The 23,874-nt window shown below is 42.9% G+C and overlaps 1 protein-coding gene across 1 annotated transcript; it reads right to left on the bottom strand.

Annotated features, from left to right (window-relative positions):
* Window positions 1–569: 569 nt before the first annotated feature.
* SNX18 (sorting nexin 18) lies at window positions 570–19,937 on the bottom strand (the record flags this gene model as incomplete). Its single annotated transcript, XM_082336042.1, has 2 exons — window positions 570–871; window positions 18,368–19,937. 2 exons carry the CDS (start codon window positions 19,935–19,937, stop codon window positions 618–620), a joined length of 1,824 nt encoding a protein of 607 aa, XP_082192168.1. The 3' UTR covers window positions 570–617.
* Between the last annotated feature and the right edge of the window lie 3,937 nt (window positions 19,938–23,874).

Genomic DNA, 23,874 nt, shown 5'->3' with positions numbered 1-23,874 from the left:
ACAGTATTTGCTGTGCAAACTGGATGGCAGCTGATTTTTTTCCAGTCAATGTGAGGTTTCATAATCAGTTCCTGTCATAGGTATCAACACTTCATTCATTCAATCATAAAAATGTGACTTACTAGAAAAGGAAAAATAGAGTCTAAAGGCACAGAATCACATAGCTGCTCTAGTAGGAGTCTGTAAACAGAGAATCATTTCAATTTAGGAAATCCAAATCTAAGAAAGTAAAAAGGCATCTGAAGTAGGCTTTTATCTAGCCAACTTCCTTAAAGACCCAAAGGGTTTTGAGGTCTACAAAGTATGCACTAAAATACCATATTTCAAAAAGCAATAAGGCAAATAGTATACTCATTATTTCAAAAAAGTTACAATGGTAGTGTAGGCATACACAGTATAACTTAGTTACAATGCGTGGTACTGTTTCTACTACATAGCCCTATAACTGTTTCCTTTCTACACAATCAGAGATTAAACTGAGGTTCCAGGTGAACACAAAACCATCCTTGTACCACTGTCTACCACTGGCAACAGTTCTTCAGCAGCAGCACCAGCATTTGCTCTGCTGCCTGGGTCATGTTCATGCTGAGGGAAGTCCACAAATCAAGGTTCAGAGATTAAACACTGTCATACTTGTGAAGAGCTTCTTCTAGCTTTTGTGTCACTTTTTGAAAAAAGAGTATTTGCTGTTGCAAGAAATGCTGCATCTGTGATTTAAAGTCCCTCACACGAATTTTGTGGAAATGATTAATTTCTGCTAGGGTGGCGAAAGAAATAATGTTACAGCGTTCTTGAATGCCCTCAGCTTTTTGGAGCTCCATCTTCCCCTCTTCCACATGCCGCTTACTCTCCTTTACTTTGGTGAGGGCTCCTGTGTAAAGAACAAAAGAAAACAGTTGAACTGTGAGGGCAATGTAGACTCGACTACTGTACTTTAACAAGTGATTCAATAACAGCAAGGATTTGTATAACGCTCATTCTAAATGTATTTATATGTGTGCATATATATATATATGAATGAAAAGGAATAACATAAAAGCTTTTTCATATTAAAAAGGTCACAAAACAGTGAATCTTGTTTAAAAAAAAAAACCAAACACTTTTTTAAGGCTCTAGCTTGCAAAAGTTAGTAAAACGTGCCTATTTCACAACCTTAAAAATCAGATGATGTCCTTCAGAGAGTAACTGATAAATACACCAGTAGTGGGAAAAAAATGAAAGCACTAGAAAAGTAGTGGGATCAATTTAAGCCTACATAAAACACCAGAAAAATAACCTCATTAAGAAATTGGACTTTGTGAAACATTACTTTTCCCAATCTTTGTGAAATGTCAAAAGGAGATCTGAATACACGAAATCTTGCCAATACACCATTCTGCTTTTACACTATAGATACCCCAAAATTATTATTGAGTTCTAGAGAAACTAAAAGTTTATTTCAAAGTCACAGATGTCCAGGTAGACCTAATGCAGTCTTGTAAGAGCTAGAAGAAAAACAGAGCAAAAGAATTGACAGTCCTCCAAATAGCTAATTAAAGCACACACATCCTACAAAAACGGAATATCACCCAAACGAGACCTACCCAAAGCAGACTCATATAATGACAGAGTACCAAGATACGTCTTAAGACATTAATTTTCTTGGACTCAATTGTCCATAGAGCAACTTCTTTGCCTTAAATATTACATAGATATTTTATTCATATAACTAAAACCAATCAGACCAGTATAGCTTTTACCTTCTCACAAGATGTTAGTGATAGGACATTTTTGACATCCTTTATGATCACACAAGTTACTTGTTCCTTCAACTAGTTGTAATGTCTTAACTCTCTTTGCTCTCAGATTACACTTCCTACCATACATGTGACTACAGATCATTGACAGGACTCCCTTTTCATTGCCTTGAAGAAATGCGTTTCTGTACTCCCTACAGTGACAGCAGCCAGCAAGCTAACACAGAAACCTCTCTGCCTGTATATTCCAGGGGGACAACCTCCACTCTGTTTGCTGGGGGAGCAGGTTTGTCTTCTCATCAGCCTGAATCCACACGTAGTAAACACTATGAAACAGTAAAAATGCAGCTCATCAGCAGTTATGCTATCTTCTGTCCTTTCCTTCCTGTGCCTGTTTAACAAGCCATTTTGAATGTGCCTTCCCCCACCACCCTGACACATCTCTGCAATTCAGATCTGGAGCATGACCTTGTGCACGCTCCAGCACAAGCGGGCTGGGAGGCAACTGGGGAGCATGGACGGCTGCTCCTTGCTGCATTTCTTTCAGGCGCTTCTCATGTTCTCCTGCCTGCTGTGGCTCATCCCCTCCCCATCTCCTACCCCTCATCAGGCAGTCAGGTAGAACAGAGGGTCAAGGTATGCTCTTAATAGAAAGCAAGTTAAAATATCAGATGACTTGTCAGACTCGGGGAAAAAGAGTTTGCTGCATTTTGAAATGAAATGGGGGTTGTGTCTTGCATTATAAATACAATCTGGAATTCCTAAAATCAGAGAAGCATGCGTGACTTCTCCACACAACTTCTCACAACAACTTGTTAACTGTTGCGGGGGGTGTTTTTAATTGCAAACGCTCAGAAAATACTTCCTCTGTTATCAGTACTTCTCTATTCTTAAAATCATATTTTTCTGCTTCATTTGCATTTAGGCTGTGCTGTATGTGGCATCTCCTGTCTTCAGCCCTGGTACAAGCTCTCAGTTGCAAGCATAAGAAATTCCCCTCCAGTCGACGTACTTGCAGAAAGATCATATGAAAGATTTTCCTTTTCTTTTTTAAACTGTGGCAGGGAGGTTATTAACAAGGTAAGGGCAGACCGCAGGCTGCATGGCCGTGGATGCTGCTATTCGAGTGGCAGAGGCCACACTCTGAACCCGGAGCACCAAGGAGCTGCCCGGAGGCCAAGGACAAGCGGCTCTCCCTGGGGCTGCGAGGCAGTGGCAGGGCCTGGCTCCACACCTTCCTGGTCCCCAAGGCCCACTGGCTTGGTGGCTAAAAGCTTGGCAGTGGCTGCTACAGCTGATTGACCTCATGATCTCTAGCCTGGTCCAAAAGAACACCACCGAAAAACCTTTTCCACATGCAGTGGTGCCAGCAGTGGGACCGTGCCAGAAGATCTGTATTTTTTCCTCTAAGGAGTGAGGAATCTGCAAGGGAGGGCACGATCTGAAAAATATTTAATCCCCTCTTCTGCAAAAAGGATGCTTCTTTCACCAAACAGAATCAGGCTTAGCAGAAATTTTCTCTGCATTCTGTGGGCATGGCAGGAATCCATGCATGGCTGTGAAAAACTGAAATTTGGGACTTACTGGAAGCCAGATGGAGCTGGTTAAATAAACATGACAACTCTTCAGTTGTGATGTGGGAAACAGCTTTAGATGTTATTTCTAGAATGACCAAACTGGAAGAAAAATACTGAAATTTACAGCATCAGCAACTGAAAGCATAACTAAGTTCTGGAGCATGCATAATCTTCAAATTATTTTACACCAATAAAACCCATACATTACCAAACACTAAACCCCTCCAGACTAGACATATTATGTATTATGTGGTTTTTGCCATTTAAAAAAAAAGAAAGACTTGTAATTAGGGAAGGGAATCAGAGGGGAAAACTTGCAACCATAAATATTGCTCTCTTAATGCAGATGGATTCATACTGGTCCTACAGTGGAATTTCCTTCAAAACCTAGGCAGACTACAACCAGAGGTCAGCAATGCATGACGAGAATTTATACATATGCTTAAGTACAAACTTGCTTGGTTTTTTGAAGTGCCTCTAACTTAATTATTAGTGAAACAATCTTAAAATACCTTAATAGAGGGAAAAATTTAGCTTATTTTGGGACAAAGAACCTTCCCCAAACACACAGAAATAAAGTCCACATACTTTATTTTAAGAAGAAAATGATCATTTGCTCTAAAAGGTCATTTTTAATTTGTTCAGCATCTACTGAAGTTTGCAAGACTTCTAGTTTAGTAAATTTTAGAAAAAAGCAGTGTTAGTTTGCATGGCTTTGCAAGCAGCTTTACTAACAATAACATAACACATTTCATCCCCAGTTTTCTCTGAACACTTCTCCATAGCCTACAGCTCTTGTATTTGAATCTACATGAATAAAACTCTGAGCCAGAGCAGAGATTCATTAATGTCAAGGGTGCAATGATCCATCCAGGTTTCTAGCAGTGAAAGGTGGGAGGAGGACAGGGTGAGGGAACTGGGGAGCAGAGAGCAGACCCTTGCGTGTACCCCTGCTTGAAGATGCTCAGATATGCCCAAGTAGGGGACAGGTCCCATGGTAACCTCTAATGCCTCCCAGCCCACAACTCCTAACCCGTCTCACCCCAGGCCGTACATTGTGATCTTCCCCACCTCCATCCTCACTAATCTACCCATCACTCTCAGCACCTCATCCAGCACCTGCCCTCACAGGCTGTTGAGCCTGAGCAAGCTCCCTCTGGCCTAAGTACACCTGCAGAAACATCTAGTTCTGGTTTGGACAATCCAAAAAAGCAAGATGAGCAAGATATGTTTAAAAAACAAAAGCAGAATTATGGCAGCCCTAGAAAAGGCTAACATGCATTGTGGGGAAAAGAAACAGAAGGAGCCACCTCCTAATGCACATTAGCTCCAGGAAACCTCCTGCTGAAAACATGCCTGGGATAAATATCCGCCAATGCACTGTTCCCAGAGGGATGGAATGCATAAAAATAAAATCTTGGGTTTTTTTAGCTCCAGCTTTACAGATTCTGTAAAGTCTTGCCCATGCAATTAAAGCTTCTGGTCCGATGAAAAGACCTTCTGTCAGGAGATCACGTTCCAGTGATTAGGACTAGCTTTCAAACATTGAAGAGGGCCTGGATCAAAGATGCTGCAAAAATCTGTGCTACATCTATTTCTGCTCTTAAAGGTGGGGAAAAGCAGATGTGAATGCTGTTTTTCATTGCCCAAAGCCTGCTGTTAAACAGTGGTGCTCACTGAATGCTGCTTGGGGCTTAAGAGAAACTCACAGGTTTCAGTACTTAAAGAGTATGAGATTAGACAACACAAGATGATATAAACATATTTGAAAAGGAACATTTGTAGTAATGTGCTAGTAGCCAAAGAGACAGTGACAACGTAAAATTCCTGCTAGAAATAAATACTTCCAAGCTGTAAAACACACAATACAAACAGCAACTTAAGTAGGTGCTGAGGAGTTATCAGGAAAAAAAGAAGTGTATTGAGTCAGTAAGCTGCCCATGCAAACATCAGGTTGCAATGAGGCAGGAAGAGTCAAATACATTCAGGAAAATTAAATAAAAAGAATTTCTGAATCCAAGAGCACTCAGGTTTGGGTCAAACAATATATTTTCACATCACCTGCGGTTTTATTACACTAATAAATGCTTTCAGATTGTGTGAAGAGTCAACTAAGGGTGGGTTTGAATCCATACTTGAAATTGTACTCGCTCTCCCTCCACACTGTAAGGATGCATATATACATGTAAACCCATGCTGATGCGTATGTGTCTCCAAGCTCTCCACCTGCACGGTATGATCAGCCCATCCGCAGCCAGCCCTATACTTGTTCTTCATGCTTAGCGTACATGACACAAGTCCAAGTTGCAGCCTGCAACATGACCGCCAGGCAAAGGTTTTGGGGCTCAGCCCATGAAGACTGCAACCAAGACTGCTCTTCACTCAACTCCTTTGTCTCACCTGAAGCCAGGTCTGCCCTGTGCCTGTCAGCACAGGTGATCAGAAGCTGAAGAAGAGCAGTAACTGCTAAGGGTGTGCCCGTCGTCTCACTGCCCCATCTCCACCTCTCCTCAAAGTACCCGAACATCAGCTTTTGAGTGCTGCATACAGCAGTCAGGAGTGAAATGTCAGCTGTGTCCGAAGCTATTCATCCAAATAAATACAAGCTTAGAGAAAGGGAATTCTTTGGGGCAGGAACCCTTTTTGCTCTGTATTTGCACAGTGCTTACTATAGCAGACATCTCTTTGACAGCTGGGCTTGCTTGATTTTTAAACGCAAGCAGTAATTACTGATACTGTTCATAATGGTATCACTATTTCTGAAAAATGATTGCTGTAGCAGCATTGAGTTAACTGCATACAGTTAACAGTGCATATGGGATGAAACACAAAGAAGCATTGGCTCAACACTGCTACAACACAGCACTTGAAGCACTGGTAAGTATCTGTTGAAGTCAGGGAGGTCTGCAATTCACAGTCACTCTCAAGAACATGTATCATCCATTAAATCACCCATATATCAATGTCTTCAGTATCTTACTCCAAAATACGGAACTTAAAAACTCACCCAGCTTGTAGGAAACAAGAAGTTAATTTTTTAGATCCTATAATTATAATACCTTTATCACTGCAGTTATTAAAATATTTCTTTCACTTCAGTGATGAGCAAATAGATTTCTTTCACTAATAGTGAGATAACAGTTTACATGTATGTCAGCTATGATTAGTACAACACACTTTTTTCAGTAAATACCCATGGTTTTGTTACTCTACTTTATATCTTGAGTTAAAAACAACTGCAAAGGGACTGAAAGAAGACATGGGAGACAAAAAAAGTTAGTCCTGTGGTTTCCCTTGATATCCTACAAAGAACGTTATTTTCTGAAATACATTTTTAATGGAGCTGGGGGAGGCAGGGTGAAGCAGTGAGCTGGGTGCCAGCTCAACAGTATGTGCTGCTCCTCACATGATGGCTCTTTGCCTTTCCCCGCTGGCTCTGGCACTGCCAGGAGGGAGGTGAGCACGGGCCAGCACACCTCTGGGGCCGCTGGTCATGCTGCCAGTGAGAAGCAGTAACCATTCCAAGCCATGGAAACAGGGCACCTGGTCACCAATTCCTTCAACCAAAAACCTGTATTTATTCTATTTGTAGACCCTATTCGTAAATGACACTGAAAAGGAGAACAGCTGTACAAATGGCAGATGGGAAAAAACTCGAGGAGGGTGATGGTTCTGGCCTTGACATCAGTGGTAACTGTGGCAAAACCAGAATGCCATATTCTTGGCCACTGCTTTTGAGAAGTCCCTTGGCCAACAGGCTTCGGTAAAACAGCAAGACCTTGTGTTGAAGTCTGAAGGCTCCTCTGAGAGATGGCTTCCTCACAGGGAAGGACAGCTGGGGGTCAGAAAACTCTGTGATCTTCAAAGAAACTCACAAGTTTGACAAGGAAGATCTCTCAGTAGCTGTACCTCAGAAACCTTGTAAAAATAAAATGACCTGTGCAATAAACAATTTTTCACCTTTCTATTATCAGGATGTTACAAAATAAAATTTGGTACATTACCTACTATAAAATAAAACAACTTACATTTCCTTGCCATTCAGCTGCCCATCATATTAAATGGTCTAACAGTAGGCATGATGTGTCCTTCAAAGCATGCTATTGAAGGGAGAGCTTTGAACTAGTCTAACAACTCCCTTTGCTTTACTTTTATTACAAGACACTGTTCTAATATGAGACACTATCTCTAAAAGGAAGGGAGAAAACAATATATTCATATATAAGTTTAACTTATTCATAAGTAAGTTTACTTCTTCCTTACCTAATAATGAGGTTATTGTACTACATCTCTTTGCTTAAAGATTTGAAAGGCAAACCCCGGGTAGCCCATGCACGTGTAGAACAGTTTTGGTTTACCCTCCTTCTGAAAGAAACAACTGTGGAGGAAACAACATTATCTCTAATCCAGCAGACTGCTGCCAGAACAAGCCTGTTGACATGGCCATCCCATTTCCACCAGATCTAGCAAAGATGTTGTTATGGGATGACTCAAATGACTAATCCAACAAAAAACTGCATTTGGCCTGGAGGGGAAGGAGACGGTGGCTTAGTTTTATCAATGGCTTAGCTATGTGATCCAGCTCAGCCCAGGGCTACACAATCATTAGATCCAACACAAGGGAAGTTGCAGAAGCACCACAGGAGATTACACATAACATGAAATCCTACTCTGAAAAAAGCTCCCGAACTTCCCTCTCTCAATTCAAAGTGAAACGACGAAATTGTGTGTAGCAGAATAGAGATTTTACTACATTCACAGATTATTTCCTTAAGAATGCTCTGAGCACAGATTAACAAAAGAAGCCTACATTAAGATTCTGCAAATTCTTTACATTTTCTGGCCAAGATATAGAATGGAAAGCAGGATAATGGGAATTCGCCTTAAATTAAAACCAGAAGACTTCTCCAGTAGGGACTGAACTGTATAAAAGAAATATCAGAGGGAAAAAGTACCATTACAGTAACTAATGTAGGAACGACTTGCTACTTCAAAATCTGGTTTTACAGTTTTAAACAGAAAAAAGCAAGTGATCTCCAACATCAAAAGCAAAATGAAGTCACTTGCTCTTTCTGAAAGTGCCAACACAACAGAGTTTTCAAACCCAGTCTTTCTAAGTCAAAGATTATATTCTTCTCCTTAAGGGTGCAAAACTACTTTAACAATGCTCTATTTTCCATAATGAAATTTAGAAATATAAAAATATAAGATATCAAATTGCAATTACTTTAGTATTACAAGGGATTTTTGTATAGATATGTGAAAGTGGCAATAATGCTTTTAGAATCTGCAGCCTAAAAATCGTTAAAAAAGTGAGGTTTATTTTTTATCATTTTGTTGCCCATTGCTCAAAAAAACACAGAATAAAATAATACTATCCTGTAAATCTAGGCTCATAAATCACAGTACTCTGCTAACATGTAGGTTAACATTGACTGACTGCAGGACTAGCAACATCAGAGAGAATTACTTGTTCTTCCAGTTACCCTGTTGCAAACTCATTGAAAGCTGTCACCCAGAGATACATTCTTCAGTTCAAATCACCTTCTAATCTACACAACTCAGAGATCAAGCACAAATAAAACAGTCTTTGCCAGAGATTTCAGGAACTTATCCCATCTGGTGGTTTTAACATATGCATTGATTTAATTAATCTATAACCAATTAATGATGGTGTTAGAATGCACAGTGTCAGATGTCTCTCAATTTTAGAGAACTAGCAGGGTTAATGAATACTATACATGAGAATGCACAGTGTCAAATGTCTCTCAATTTTAAAGAACTACCAGGGTTAATGGATACTATACATGTCTAATTAATTTTTTTTTTTTTATTTTAAATAACACAATACTTAAGACCTGATTAGACTCATTGTGCAATACATCTGCCAGTTGGTGTACACACACATAGGAAGAGCATACATGGCCAGTTTGTTTATCCAGATCTACAAGGACTGTAATCATACCCGTGCAAGTTCAGAGGCGCCAAAATGCTCATGCTACTGGAAAATATTTAAATTATCATATTGGCAATGTGCATTTCAGTTCCATAGTCCCCCAGAGGAATCTACAAGCTTTGGTGTGCAGCACCTCCAGTATGAATGTTTTGCTGGGCCATGCTACGCCACACTGCTATGCAACCAACAAGCCATAGTTTGCCCTTGAAACAGTTGATAATAGGAGGTTGAGAGCAAGATGTCAAAATAAATGAAAGAAACATTACAGAATTATCAGTTTATTGCACCTACTGCCCCGCATAACCCCATTAACAAAACAAAAAAAGCCCATAGTGCTAGGCAACCACACGTAAAAACTGTGCAAAATTGGATGAAAGTTCAAATCTCAAATGCAGTGACTTTCATGTGTCTTTAGATGCATTGTACACAAATAGCGTTTTAAGCAAACAAATGACCTTATTTCAGCCACTAAAGCATGTTTAAACTGCGTTCATGTGTAGTTCTGACTTTACAGGTACCTACAGTGATGACTGAATGGAGGCCTGTCAGGAATAATTTGATCTTAAAATCCAGCTAAATTGTGTGTATAGCTGTCCATTATCACAAACGTAGCTGTTTGCACCACAGCCCAAGAGGCAAACACTAGGTAATGCTGGTTTTGCCCAATTCTAAGGAAGTCTGTACTTTATGGCACTCACATGTACCATTTAAGGAGTTTTTCTTTGGTATGGCTTCAGCTGACACGGCAGACTGGGGGACAGAAAGGAGTGAAACTTAAACTAAGCTGGTCACTAGAAACATGGTACATTTGCCTGTTAGAAAGCCAGTAACGTTTTTCAGGGTCAACACACTTGAAAATTTAAGCAATCGCAATTTGCAGAAGTACCAAGGTGAAACCTTTTAGTGATTTTAAGTACCTCTTACTAGCTTACATCTAAAAAGGCATCAAATATGCTTTTAATATAAAGCTCTCTTTTTCCAGAATTTGAGTTGGTGTATTATAGTTCAGTTGTCATAGGTCTGAACACTAGTTTCTTCCAATTAGGATCCTAAGAACAGGCACTATTCTGCTAGAATGATGCTACAGACTCTTAACAGCTTTTGTAAATGCCCTGTTCATAATGCTTTGAGACAATAACCTAAATCAGAAAGGATGCTGCGCATGCATGATATAAATTTATTTTCAGTAAAACCAGTTAACAGCATATGAGCAGAAATGTCTCCTCTGAATCTACAGAACACGAATATAAGTCATGGCCAAAATGGATGTAAGCATCATTATATCAAATGGTAACTTCTTCAAAATTTTCTTAAGATTCATGGGATGTGCGTGGACAGGAGAAGACACGTAACACTGCATATTGATATCCATATACTACTACTGAGAGAAGCAAGTATAAATGCAGGTTCCACCAACTCATACATCCTTTCTTTATTGGGGTGCTATGAAAGACCTGCTTTTGGGTGTTGTTTTCTGTAAAGGCTGAAGGGAAGCAAAAAGCGAGCACAATTTTTGGTGTCTGCTTGTCCTTCATCATCTGCTTAGCTCCACTACTGTCCTAAGATGATCAAATACAATATGCATAGACAGTTTAACATAAATTCATAAGAGTCAAGATCCAAGTGAAATGCAGATGCTGCTCCACTTTTTCCCTAGTACCCTTTAAGTGCTCTCTCTTAGAAATCTGAATGCTGCAGTATCACTGTAAGGACAAAAAGAAGTAGAATCCTTGTTGCAGGAAAAATATGCAAGGTAAACCATCATTAATGTAACCAATTAAAATATATTGTACAATACAAAAGCAGAACATGTGAACATTATAATAATATAATGCTATATTCATATTATATATAAGAAATGGTATACATTATATGTTGTTGTATTATGTTAATTAATTTAAAATTGTAAATATGTAACTTTATTAAATTAATTAATGTATTACTATAGTACATATTATAATATATAAAGAATATTATAGTTTTATAAAGGTAGAAGAGAACTGTCTGCCTTTTTAGGAGGAAGGGATCTGCTCCTTTGAGTTTGGGCTTACACAAAACTGCAAACAACTTGAACAGGTCATTATCATGATATTTGGTAAAATGGTTCTTTCTTCAGTATACTGCCAGTCAGCCAGCATAGCTATTCATGCATATAAAGATTCAAAATGGTAAGTCTGAAAAAACTAGAATAGCAAGTTGCTTTTTACCATGGGACAAAAAAGCAGTGTAAACTCCCAATCATGGCATGAATCTGCTTTTCACATTGTTATGAAACAACTGCATGTAGGCACTAAAAGGGTAGTTCAGTTCATCACGATTACGTAAGTTGTCCACCCATGATGTGTACCTACCTAAAACAAAGGCTGAAACCATCACTTCTTCCTGCTCTGCTACAATAACAACCCAAAGTCACCGACAAGAACTGAACAGGTTGTTTAAATGTATATCATTCTGTCACCGATTTAATGAGATTCCATTCCAAAATTTAAAACACACTTTCACTAGCGTTTTTTTTTTTTAATTTTATTTAAATCCTCGTGGCCTTCATAAAAGATATAAGCAAGACTGTGTAGAAGGCATTTGCCATTTCTTTGCTTTAGTCTCATAAGACTCATGTTTTGCGGGCTAAGTCAAATGTGATTTCATTATTTTAATTAGAATTTTCAAAATCTGTGCTATCTGAACCACGACGCAGTTTAAAAGTAAGGTACCATACCAGGTGGATGAGTTTATACAGTCTGCACACATTAACTTGGCATTTTAACTGTTCAAACAAAGTCTAACAATGAAGTAATGGAAAGATGCTGTGAAGGCTGAAACATGTCCTTGTTTCAAAGGTGACTTGCAAAATAGAAAAATCGGCCAGCTTGTTTGTTTTTGATAATGTGCTTACAAAGACTCGGAAGAGCTTTGAGAGCTACTTTCCATTTTCAGTCTACCAATTCTTGTCTTCCTTGTTTGGATGGAATTCCTTTTAGAAAGACCTGGAGTTCTCTGAGCTGCAAGAGAACCATCTCACCATCTAGATCTTTCATAAGCTTTGAGCTGAACAGATATTACATTTCTACAAAATAATTTTAATTCTTCAATACCTACACTGTCCTGCTACTCTCTAGCTGCCCACAAGGTTTTCCCAGCAGAGAGGGCCTTATTGCCTGTGATGAGCAAGTACCTGTAGGAGCCCAGGAGGTGACAATGCACTGCCTGTGGTCAAACCTACTACTGTGAGCCCTCATCAAAACCCCTCCAGCCTGTCGGGACTAAGTGGGCAGCCTGGGTAGACTTTCTGGTGTGCAGTAAGGCGTGCGGTCTCTCCCACAGGAGGAACAGTTATACTCTTACTCTGCTACCAGCTGTTTTTGAAAAAAATCCCTGGGGTTTTATCAGCTATGAAACATCTCTCTGTCATCAAATGTGTACGATATCAGGCTAGCGGGTTTCAAAAGGTAACAGGAAAGAGAAAGACATCATGACTGCATGAATCTTGCTCCCTTAGAAAGCTAAGGTAAGAAGAGATTACAGGGAGAGTGGAAAAGAAAAAAAACGCCATACTTTAAAAAGACCCACGCATCTTTTAGGGAGACAGGGCATAGAAGTCCTTTTTTTCTTCTTCTTGTTTCATCTTCTTCAAGTAAGGCTATTGCTCAATTTTAGTATTATTTATTGCTGTCCTCTTATTTTACACACACCAAGGAAGCTATAATTTTATACAGTTTCTAAACATGAAGATTCTTTCACGTTTTAGCCATCTAAAAGTCTCAGTTTCCTTCAGGTTACCTTCAGATACTGGGAGGTAGTATGGGCTGGTTCAGCAGCAAGCAGACAATGCTACACCATCAGTGTAACAGCAATGGGGAGGCTGACAGGGCAAAAAATAGAAGTAATCCCGGAGCAACCCACCCTTTCTCATCAAAGTCCTTAAACAGATGAAATATAGGTACCCATCTCTTTTTACTGTTGTAAGGGTCATCTGGCTAGGATTACAAGCCTAGCTCTTAGCCAGTAGCTACCTGAGTTGAACCCCATGCAAAGAGTATGCATCTGAGGGACAGAGGTGGTGGTGGGGGGGGGGAAAGGTGGATTAAAGGAAAAACAGGGATGGAAAAACCATGTCTGCACAACAAATTTAAGGTGCTAGAAAGTAAGCAAGAAAGAAGAGCACTGCTTTTACACTGTGATATAAAATTTTAGGTGTGAATTTTGACCAGTCTGATTTATTTGTGAACACACATTCCCCTCCCTCCCCCTGCAAAAAAAACATTGCTGAAAATGTTACAGAGTTCCAGGTTTCAGTGTTGTATGGGTTTTTGTGGTGCTTGAAATGTTGATGCATTTCCAGCTGGAATGTTTTTTCGCCTATAATTTTGTAAGATAGTCTAAAAACACACCCAGCACATTCTTTAAAGCCAATGTCTAGAATTAAGTTTGCTTCAGGTAAGTAAGACCATTTGCCTTATTTTACTTTTCACAAACAGTGATCAAGAAGCAAAAAGGTCATTCAGGTATTCTTTAAAATAATTCTCTTAAATCTTGGCACGCAGAGGAAACAAGAATTGCTGCCTACATCTTAGAAGACATTTAGACCACTTTCTCAAATGTGTCTTTAAAAACCATAACCAAAATTTTGTCTAGCATTAACATCACAATGTTAAGAGAAAGGAGAAATCTGGAAAGCAGAGATGAAACAGCAAGTTAGTCAGTATTTCTTCCACTTTCAGGAATCACAGAAGGCCAATTATAGTGATTCCTCAAACAAAACTTGAAAGAAAGAAACCTGAAAACCCGTAACTTCTCTGTTCTCACTAAGCAAATATGAAGGCAAGATAGCCAGACAAGCATGAGCTACAGTAGTAGCATACACTATCTCGGATTCTTACACGTGCATAAATTTTCTGATCCTGAACTTGCATGGGCCTGCAGTGAGCATTTATGTTGAAGATTACTGAAGACAGAAGATCCCATCAGTTGAGTGAAGCGCTAGCAATTAATATTTAGGAATTGTTTTGCCAAGAATGCCTAGGGAATTTCCACAAGTAGACGTTAAAAACACAGAAAAGGCGGCATTATTCATTACAAATGAAGACAGGAGGCTGCTTTTCTTCTCAAAATTAAAGCAACTGAATCTAGTATATCTTAAAAGATACACCAGTTCTGCAAAAGAAAATGACAAAAGTGTGGCTTAGTTTTTGAGCCTACTAAACTTAATACTCCTGTTCTACAAATATTTTGCCAGAGGTTAAAGAAAACTGAGTACAAGTATATCTGTCTAACATATTTGGATCTTCCACTCCGAAAACACAGGTATGCACAGGAATACTTTCATGCAAGCACCATAGAAGCATCTACCTATAGGGGGTTGAGGGCTAGATTCATACAAGTATTTGGGTGCTTAGATGCTCGAGACACCACTCTGACATCATCTACCCCTACAGGTGCCAGTTTTCCCCAACTGCTTACTTTTCCAAATAAAACCTATAAAACAACAAGTCATCTGTAAAGGATGCGTGCCTTGGGGCTGATATGCTCTGTGCTAGCCTCAGTGGGACTCTCAAACCAAACATTTCCAGACGGAAACATGGTGTTTCCAACTCAGAGTGTTCTTCGCTGTAGGGCTCAATCCAATGAATCTTCAGACCTGGACTGGAGCTCACACGAAACCAGGTAAGGTCTCTCCCAAAGCACTGACAAGTTGATCCTCAACTGGCATGTGGGACAGAAAAGTCCAAATCCTTCCTCTGTCTCTTCCGGAGCAGGAACTTGAACTCTTCCTTCACTCACAGAAAATTCCTTAAACACTGGGTGCTCGAGATGAAGGAGGCAGAGGGAAAGGAATCTTTTTAAATCTTCTATTGAAGCTATTGCCATTTCATAAAATACTTACAATATTAATAAGATAATAAACAGTTTGAAAATATTCCCACAGTCCATTGGTTCACGTGTTTTACAGAAATGACCAAAATGACAATCCCTTTCTGCGCACTTCAGATCATGTATGATGTCCTCAGCACAGGAGGCAGAAAGACCTGGACCCCAGAGCAATTAAAAGCACAATGGTTAACACATTTTCCTGCTGATACGCAGATGAAGCAACAGCGGGGCTTACATGGCTTTGATTCATAATTCTAGGAGAAAAGAAAAAGCCCAAATGGAGGGAAATCTTTATCTCTGACTTAGGGATTTTCTGTGCTTCTTTCTGCAGAAGTTGCAGAAATGATTAAAAAACCCCAGGGGTGCAGACTTCTCAGTCCATACCACAAAAGACACTTCCAAATCACATTCAGCAGCTGTTCAACTATCTGCAGTAGAGCAAACCCATAACACGACTATGCAGTTGAACATTCTACCCACAGAGATGGGCAAGTTTTGGACACAGCTGCCTTTATTTTTTGGTCCTTCTCAGGTGTAGGGGAATACAGAAAAGGAGTCTAAAACAGGCCTTGTTTTTTATCCCAAGCGGACAATATATTCGCTCTATGTAGACAGCAAAGGAGAAGTACTCCTGACTTCAGAGTTCATATTTTTGAAGGCATGGCCACGTAAGCAATGCATCAATCAGGATGCTGTTTCTACTTCTTCTAAGGGCACTTTGGGGTCATTTTTACTGCACAAAGAACTTGTACACCAGAAAATAAAACACTTGAAGAAAGACACGTCAACTCTATTTTTCAGATGATCTATTATCACCAACAGATATTTGTTTAGTCTATACAGGCAACAGTAATTCTGAAAACTGGCAACTGTCCCAGATAGTAAATTTAAAAGAAAGCTCTTACGTTTTAAGAACACCAGACAGTTCATATTTTCATCTGAAGTTTACAATTTGGAATTGAAAAGTTATACCTTGTTTCAAGTAACTCTTAAGAGTAATAACACAGTGATACCCTGGGTGTAAAAAATGTCTTCCTCTCAGTTTTCCTCCAGTCTGTCTGTTTTGTAACGGGAACGACGACAACAACAAACATGTAACCCGGTTCTAACCCTGTTCCTATCATGAACGTGGACACTGAAAAGACCAACCTCTCAAACCCATGCCATTTTCTGATGGCAAGTATGTACCAAGGATAATACTGAAGGCAGTGTTAGCCCAAGAGGTGCTGGAGCATTAACGCCTGCACGCAGACTGGCTGTACGTTTCTCCAACCAGCTTCAGGACAGTGCTCTGGCACAAAATCAACTCTACATACATCATGCTCATGCACTGGTCTAGTGGAAACTAATTTAGATTAACTTTCCCCGGTTCAGCAAGGTAAACCTAACCAGTAAGCGCAAATTCAGAGAGAACTATAAAAGAAACAGGGTTGAGTCAAGCACGTATCTTATTATTTCCAATGCTCTCTTCAAAGTCTCATCGCCAAAAATAATGCAGTGAAGAACTCTACAGTCTTAAAGCTTGAGAATATATTATTTAAATAGTATATGTAATCTGCTGTGTTTTTCCACCTAATAAAAAATATTTCCCTTTATTTTTTTCCAGAAGCTTACAGATAATCCTATTATTAGTTGACAAGTCACTTTAAAATGCTCTACTCCCAAACGCGAGGCATTGCCAAGGCCACCCTTCCTTCCAAATTTAAAATACTTGAAAGTTGTTATCAGAACACAATGCCACAGCAGCTAGCAGAACAACTCCTCAAAGGTTAGATTGCACACTTCCCTCTTCTCTCCAAAATAATATTAAGTTTCCACTCACAATTTTCAAGGTTCGACAGTAGAATGGAAATCTGACTTTTATGTATGCAATTTTTATGAAAAGCTTACTTTCTTAAATAACGACAAATTGTGCACTTTGTACCAACGCTGTTTCCTCAGATTTTCCCAGCAATAATGCATACCTCCTGGAAAACTGCCTTTTTGATCTGTTGAAAAAACTCTTCCAATTCTTCTATCATCAAACTCAAGGTACTGTTCCAGATGCAAAAACCCTGGAGATGTCACATAAGGGCACAAAAGACTGATTCACTGTGACTGACAATTCAAGCTCTGCCTCTTGGGATATAGAACACGACTTACTAATCTCCAAATTAATTTTCAACAAAGCTCATGCATCTTCTCAAGCTAACTGTTACACACACCCATTTCTGCACAGCATATGTGATATCTTCTTGGTCTCTTTTACAGCTCCAATCCCCCACCCCCCACCCCCCACCCCCCCCCCCCCCGATCTTCAAGTAGAAAACTACAGGTAAGGAGTATAACAGCAGAAAGAATGAATGATGGGCTAGTCTCACAATGGTGAAGAATATATGAATATCATTAATTTCATAGCAGGGGAATCACGTACACATATACAGTGCTACAAACTCCTATTTATCTGAACAAGTGTCACTAGTTACATAGCAGATGATTCTTTGATTTTTGGAGTTTCTCTCTGATCAATCACAAAGCACCATACAAACAACAACCTGAACTTCAGAAGCATGTTTTAGCTAGAAAGATGCTGAAAGGACAACAGGTGAACAACACCTTTTTATGATAATAAGGGCAAAGGATGAACAACTCCAACTAAGAACACCATGGCAGACCATAATTCTTACAAAGGCACCAAGAGAGTTTAACGCATGGCCGAACTGAGAAACCCCAGCAGCTTTAAACATCTCATCTGAATGTCCGACACTGCAAAATGCACACACCACCACACGCACCTCAAACACAGTGGTCAATTGGAGGAGTACCTGCATCTTCAGATTACTTCATATTTATTATCTACTAGCTCAGAGATTTAAGATATCTAATGTACATCAAAGCATAATAGATGTTTTCATACCACTTGATCTCCAGGGTTTGTAAACAAGCCCATTAATCTTTAATGTATCAGCAGTATAGGCAGATGTGGTTTCTTTCAGAGACACACAGCCAAACGCAGCAACCTCTGACCAGTAAAATTCCCAACTATGTCTAGACCTTTGGCACAGAACGAAAATTGTCACTGATGTGTTTTTTGTATTTTTAGCAACAGTTTACCTGAGTAAACACGGAATGATTTAGCCCAAGGCCAGCAAGCCAGACACAGGGCAAATTTAGCCCTTGGTCCCTACCTCTGTGTGCATACCACTGATACATAAAACTTTGTCGTTTCAGAAAGCACGTAAGGGTGTTACCTTTCTGGACGTGGATGATGTCTGGAAAGTTGGCCAAATGCCCCTGATACAGCGCTAACAAATCCATCACGGGATCTAGGTCCTGCCGGGGCTGATCCGCAAAGAGGTCCCCGATGGTGTCGTAGGCTTCTGCAGTGAAGGCTATGGCTTGGTTGAGGCCAGCCGAAAAGGCCTGCTGGTCCAGCTCAAACGCCTGACTGAGGCACTTAAAGGAGTGCCCCACCTTCTGGTATTCCTTCTTGAAACCAGTGACTTGTTTGCGGGCAAACTCGTTGGCCGTGTGAGTAAGCTGCAGGGCGCTCTCGTCCATCTTCTTCGTGAAGGCTTTGAAGCCATCCACCTGGCTTTCCACCTCCTGCAAGTCCAGGCTGGCCCCAGGGCCCGTGGGGACACTGATGGTCAGGAAAAAGTTGGCACCCACCATCTCATCCTTCTCAGCCTTGCGCTTGCCTTGTTTCCATGCCTTCTCATCTGTGCTGGGACAGGTGAGGAAGTGCTGGAAGGCATCGCACTGAGCCAGCACAGGGTGGCTGCACATGTGGTCCATCCACCAGGCCAGGCCTTTGCGACGTTTGGAGATGAAGTCCTCCTCGAAGCGGCCGGTGGCCTGCTTCTCTGGCAAGTGGGGCACGGAGATGACAGGGAACTTCTCAGCCAGGCGCCCGTAGAGCCAGTCAAAGTGCTTGTAGCGGCGGTGCACCTGCTGCCCGGTGTGGCTGGGCACCAGCTTGTAGGCGATGTAGCTCTTCATACCCTTGAACTTGGTCTGCTTGGTGGGATCCTCGATGGAGCACTGGAAGGGGTAGGGGTTCTCCTGCCACTCGGGGCCCCGGGGGCCCAGCACCACGCACAGCTTGTCCCCGTCCTTCACGAAGCCCGACGCCTCGCCCAGCACGAAGGCCTCCCCGCCGGACTTGACGAAGGTGGAGAAGCGGTTGAGGTTGCGGCTCACCGTGGCCGAGCTCTTGGCTCCGCCGCCGCCACCGGGCGGGTGCGGGTGGCCGGCCGGGTGGCCGCCGCCGCGGGAGCCCAGGGAGAGCTCGGACCGGGTGGACAGGCGGTACCGGCCGGAGGCCCCGCCGCCCGCCGCCTCGTAGTCGGGGTAGGAGCTGCCCAGGGCGCCCGGCTCGTCGGCCACGGTGGAGCTGTCGTCCCAGTCGTCGTCCCAGTCGTCATCGCTGCCCTGGCTGGGCTGGTAGGGGCCGCCGTAGGGCGCCGGCGGGAAGGGGTAGCCGCCGGCGGCGGGGGGCAGCGGGAAGGGCTCGGGCGGCGCCGCCGGCGCGGGCTGCTGCGCCGCCGGCTTGAAGGCGGCGGGGGGCGGCAGCGGCTCGAAGCCGCCGGCGGGGAGGTTGGCGTAGCGGGCGGGCGGCGGCGGCTCGGCGGCGGGGGCGCGGATCACCTGCACGTAGGAGGCCGGGAAGAGGCCGCGGTCGCCGCGGCTGTTGACGCCCTCCAGCCAGCCCTCGATGTCCTGCTCGCTGCAGAGGCTCAGCACCTCGTGCTCCCGCAGCGAGATCTCCCCCGGGTTCTCCGACCTGAAGTCGTACAGCGCCCGGGCCCGCAGCGCCATGGCCCGGCCGCCCCCCGCGGGGGGCTCCCCGCCCGCCGCGGTGCCGCCGCCCCTCGCCGCGCCGCGCCGGCGGGGCTGCGGCAGGAGAGCGCCGCTGCTGCCTGCCTCCCGCCTCCGCGGCCCGCCGGCGGGGACGCTGCGGCGGCGGCTGTGCTCCCCGGGCTCCGCTGCGCTGCGCTGCGGCGCGGCCGGCTCCGAGTCCCGGCTTCACCCCGGCGGGCGAGGGAGGGCGCGGGGGCCGGGCCGGCGACCGTCCCACGTCGCCAGTTTCGCTAATCCAGGGCCGAGAGGCAGGGCGGAGGAGCCGAGCGCAGAGCGGCCGCCCCCATCGATGGGCCCGGCCCGCCCCCTGGCGCCGCGCCGGGCCGGGGCCGGGGCAGGCCCGCCGTGCCGCCCGGCCCGCCTGCTCCGCGCGGGGCGCTCCGCGCGGGGCGTTCCGCACCGGGGCCTGCGGGCTGTGGCGCCGGCAGGGGCAGCCTCCCTGCATCCGTTGGCCGGTGTCTCATCAGCCTGCCAGCTGCCCGCCGCTCGAACGCGTAGCGATCCCCCTCGGCCCCCTCCAGGGCGTTCCAGCCCTTCGCCAGCGTTGGCCGAGAGGCGTGGGCGCCTTGTGGGGTGCTCGGTGTGCTTCCCGGGGCTCCCGCCTGGGAGCAGGGCCGGCCGATGCTGTGGCGGCTTCGGCTCCTCCGCAGGGGATGCCGGCGGGGGGTTGCGCTGTTTCTGGAGGTCCTCCTCCAGGTGGTTGTTGCTTACAAAGAAAAGTAAGGTTAGAATCAGGAAACCGTGCAGTTTAGTTGCGGATAATGTGTACTTTAGCCCTCTCAAAAAATGTGGTCGTGCTGCTGGTGTTGGTTTTCTGTGGAACAGCCTCAATCTCATCCCCAACCTTTTTCCCTGCCCTGATCATTTCCCCATGTAACTCGGGTGGCACCTGGTTCTGTGTTGTCTCATCACGTAGACCCCATCCCACTAATGATCTTTTACCTCTCTTTGGACCCCTGGATGCAAGTTTCTCTCAAGATTTCTACCTGTTCATGAACAATTAGTTCTCTGGAGGAGACGTGCCTTGTTTGGTCCCCAGTTCTTCATGCTTTCCCGTCAGCATCCTGCCAGATACGCAGTTCTGGCTCGTTTCTCTGATGCAGTTCAAAGTGTATGTTGCTTCTCAGAGGTATTTGTGACAAATAATTTGTCTTCATCTGGGGATGATTCACTGGAGTGCTACAAGACCCACTGCTTCCTTTCATTGCTAGTTTTAGTGCTCAATACCTGGGTTTTGCTTTTGTTCCCTTTTTTCTTCTGACCTTCATTTTTCCAATGTTAGTGCACACATTATCACAGTGCCTTTCTGTTACTGTTGCTTGGCTTATGTACTTAACACTTTTTTAATATATCAGGTCATCCCACCCTAGCATTTTAGCCCCAAATTTCTTTAGTGCTTAACTCTGGAAGTCTGTTTTGATTAGCCAATACCAATACTGCCTGAAGAGCCACATAGTTCACCACACAACCAGCTCCTTGGTGGCCAGCCCAGTAGAACACGTTTGTGTTTCATCACCTGTGCCACTATCTCCAGACCCAAGCACTAAATTTGCAGCAGCAAGTTAACGGAGAGCAATTCTGAGTATCAACATCAGTGCTAAAGCGAGAGGCATCAGTCTCCTCCCAAGAGAGCTGGCAGCTGCCCAGGACAGTGCAGCTGAAGACCTTGACTTCAGACAGCGCTGTATCAAGGCTTCTGGGTTTCCCCGCCAGCTCACTTGGTACTGGTGGAAGCACCCTGACCTGGCCTGCTCATGATTGCCCCCCACAGAAGGCTCTGAGATGCTCCTCCAGCCCTGCATCAGCATCTATCAGCTCTCTTAGAACTGCCAAAGTTCTTTTTCCATCAAGGCTAGTGATTGTCAGTGTTCTGCCACTGAAGCTGGTGTGCCATCAGTGTCTGCCTTCGACACAGACGTGGTTCTCTTCTGCCAAATGCAGAGATTGCCGTGGCACCTGATGCACGGTCCAGCGTGCTGCCCTCCACCCATGTGGCCAACCTAGAGTAAGGACTAAAACAGGAGGTAGATGTGGGTCAGTTTAACCTTGGTCTTAGATTTCATCCCAAATTCTGACTACTGCAAATCAAGATGAGTGATTGGGGGTTTGTATACCTTACAAAGTAACTCCTAACATTGATCTGGGCAGTCTGGTGCATTCATGTGAGTCCTCACAGGTTAAACTACAGAAAATAAGTTCCTGATCTGCCTTTTCTATAGCACTTACTGTTTTATACATATTTTACTGTACCTGATTCAGCTCCTTTCCCAAACTGTTCAGCCCTATTCATCTTAATTTCAATGTCCTTAATCATTAATGTTGTTTTCCCTAAAATAGTCTTTTTTTTTCACAAAGTGATCAGTACTTGAAATGATGCTGACCTACTTGCTTTGTATAAATAGACACATTTAAGATTTGCTTTCCTTGAACAACCTGGAGTGATGAACAAGATGCCTTGCACAGCTGCAAAGCCAGTTCAGGAATGGGATTTTGCTGCTTCATGTGGTTGTCCTGATGTCTGTCAGGCTGCGGCTGTCACGGCCAGGGCAGGAGGAAGGGACAATGTTGAGCTGGGTGCCTGCCTTACTTCCTTGGGTCCGGTGGTGGAGGTGGCAGCTGTCCTGCTTCCCCCTGCCCCATTTCGTGCATTAGATCTGAAGATAGTAAGTACCTAGTTAGTAAGTTCTTAGCAAGTATCGTCTCAGTATTTGTATCTCAAACCGACACAAGAAAAGGCGTCAAGTAAAAACTCTACCAGGAGAATTTGAAGGCATAAGATCTGTAAAGCTAATGAGAATAATATTTCTTAAATAAATATGTAAACTAGTGAAGTAGTTATTCTCTAAAATCTTCCAGTTTTATCTTGAGATTTTAACAAAAATTAAGTTACATGAAATTGGGTCGTGGTTTTTCAGGCACTAACACCACCAATAAGGCAAAATCATGAAAGGAAAAGTGTGTTATGTTATTTCCCTAGTGGACAAAACTGCAAGGAGAATTTGGAACAATAATGAGGTTGTAAATGACAATTTCTATCTTTCTTCTACCTGTCAGCCAACTCTGATTACTGCTGTGTTCAGGAACTCTGTTGTGGACGTTAAAATTAACATTTTTAAAAACTCATCAATTATTTTTGAGAAAACCAAACTGCAAAATTAGAAGCCACCCTAAAAAAGATTTTTAAAGGGTTAGAGAAAGCCAGCTTCTTAGGCCCTCAGTAACCATCTACAGTGCCAAGTAGAAGAGCTGGATTGATTGAGCTTTGTTTCCTGTTGTTCAGACTGGCAGAGGCAAGGATTTCAAAATAAGAATGGCACATATTGACTTACAGCATTTTAGCTGCACAAAGCATGTATCTGAATGCTTTTCTTGGGTCAGAAATTTCCACCATCTTCATTGGGAACAGAATTTTCAGAGTCAAAGTGAATGTTATTCTGATCCTATTGAGACTGATAACCTATAATTCAGTGAAAATGTTTATTATTTAATGTGTTCCTGCAGATTTTTAATTTGGGGGGTGAAACTGAAAGCCAGACTAAAGCCAAATGGCTACGGATGTCTATGTATGGGATACCTCATTGTTTTAATTTGGAGTTAAGCATCTCAAGCCCCTGAGAATATATGCTGAAAGAGCTGTTTGAAAACAGCATGATTTATTTTTCTGCTCAGGTGCAGAAGCTTAAAATAAAAAATTTGGGAACATTTTTGGGAAAAGGTAAGGATTTTAGGCTATCTTGAATTAGGAAAAAGTGAATGAATAGAGGCTCTGAAACCAAAAATAATAAAAGCGTGTATCACCCCTGTGTAACTTTTCCTTGAAGCCCCCCAATCTTTCCGTCTTTATTTTGTTAATTTTCCTCTATGCTATCACTTTGCTGCTTTAGTATGAAAAGCA

The sequence above is a fragment of the Platalea leucorodia genome (assembly GCF_965183815.1).
Source record: "Platalea leucorodia genome assembly, chromosome: Z".
Lineage (NCBI taxonomy): Eukaryota > Metazoa > Chordata > Aves > Pelecaniformes > Threskiornithidae > Platalea > Platalea leucorodia.
This window is presented reverse-complemented; position numbering and strand designations above follow the sequence as displayed.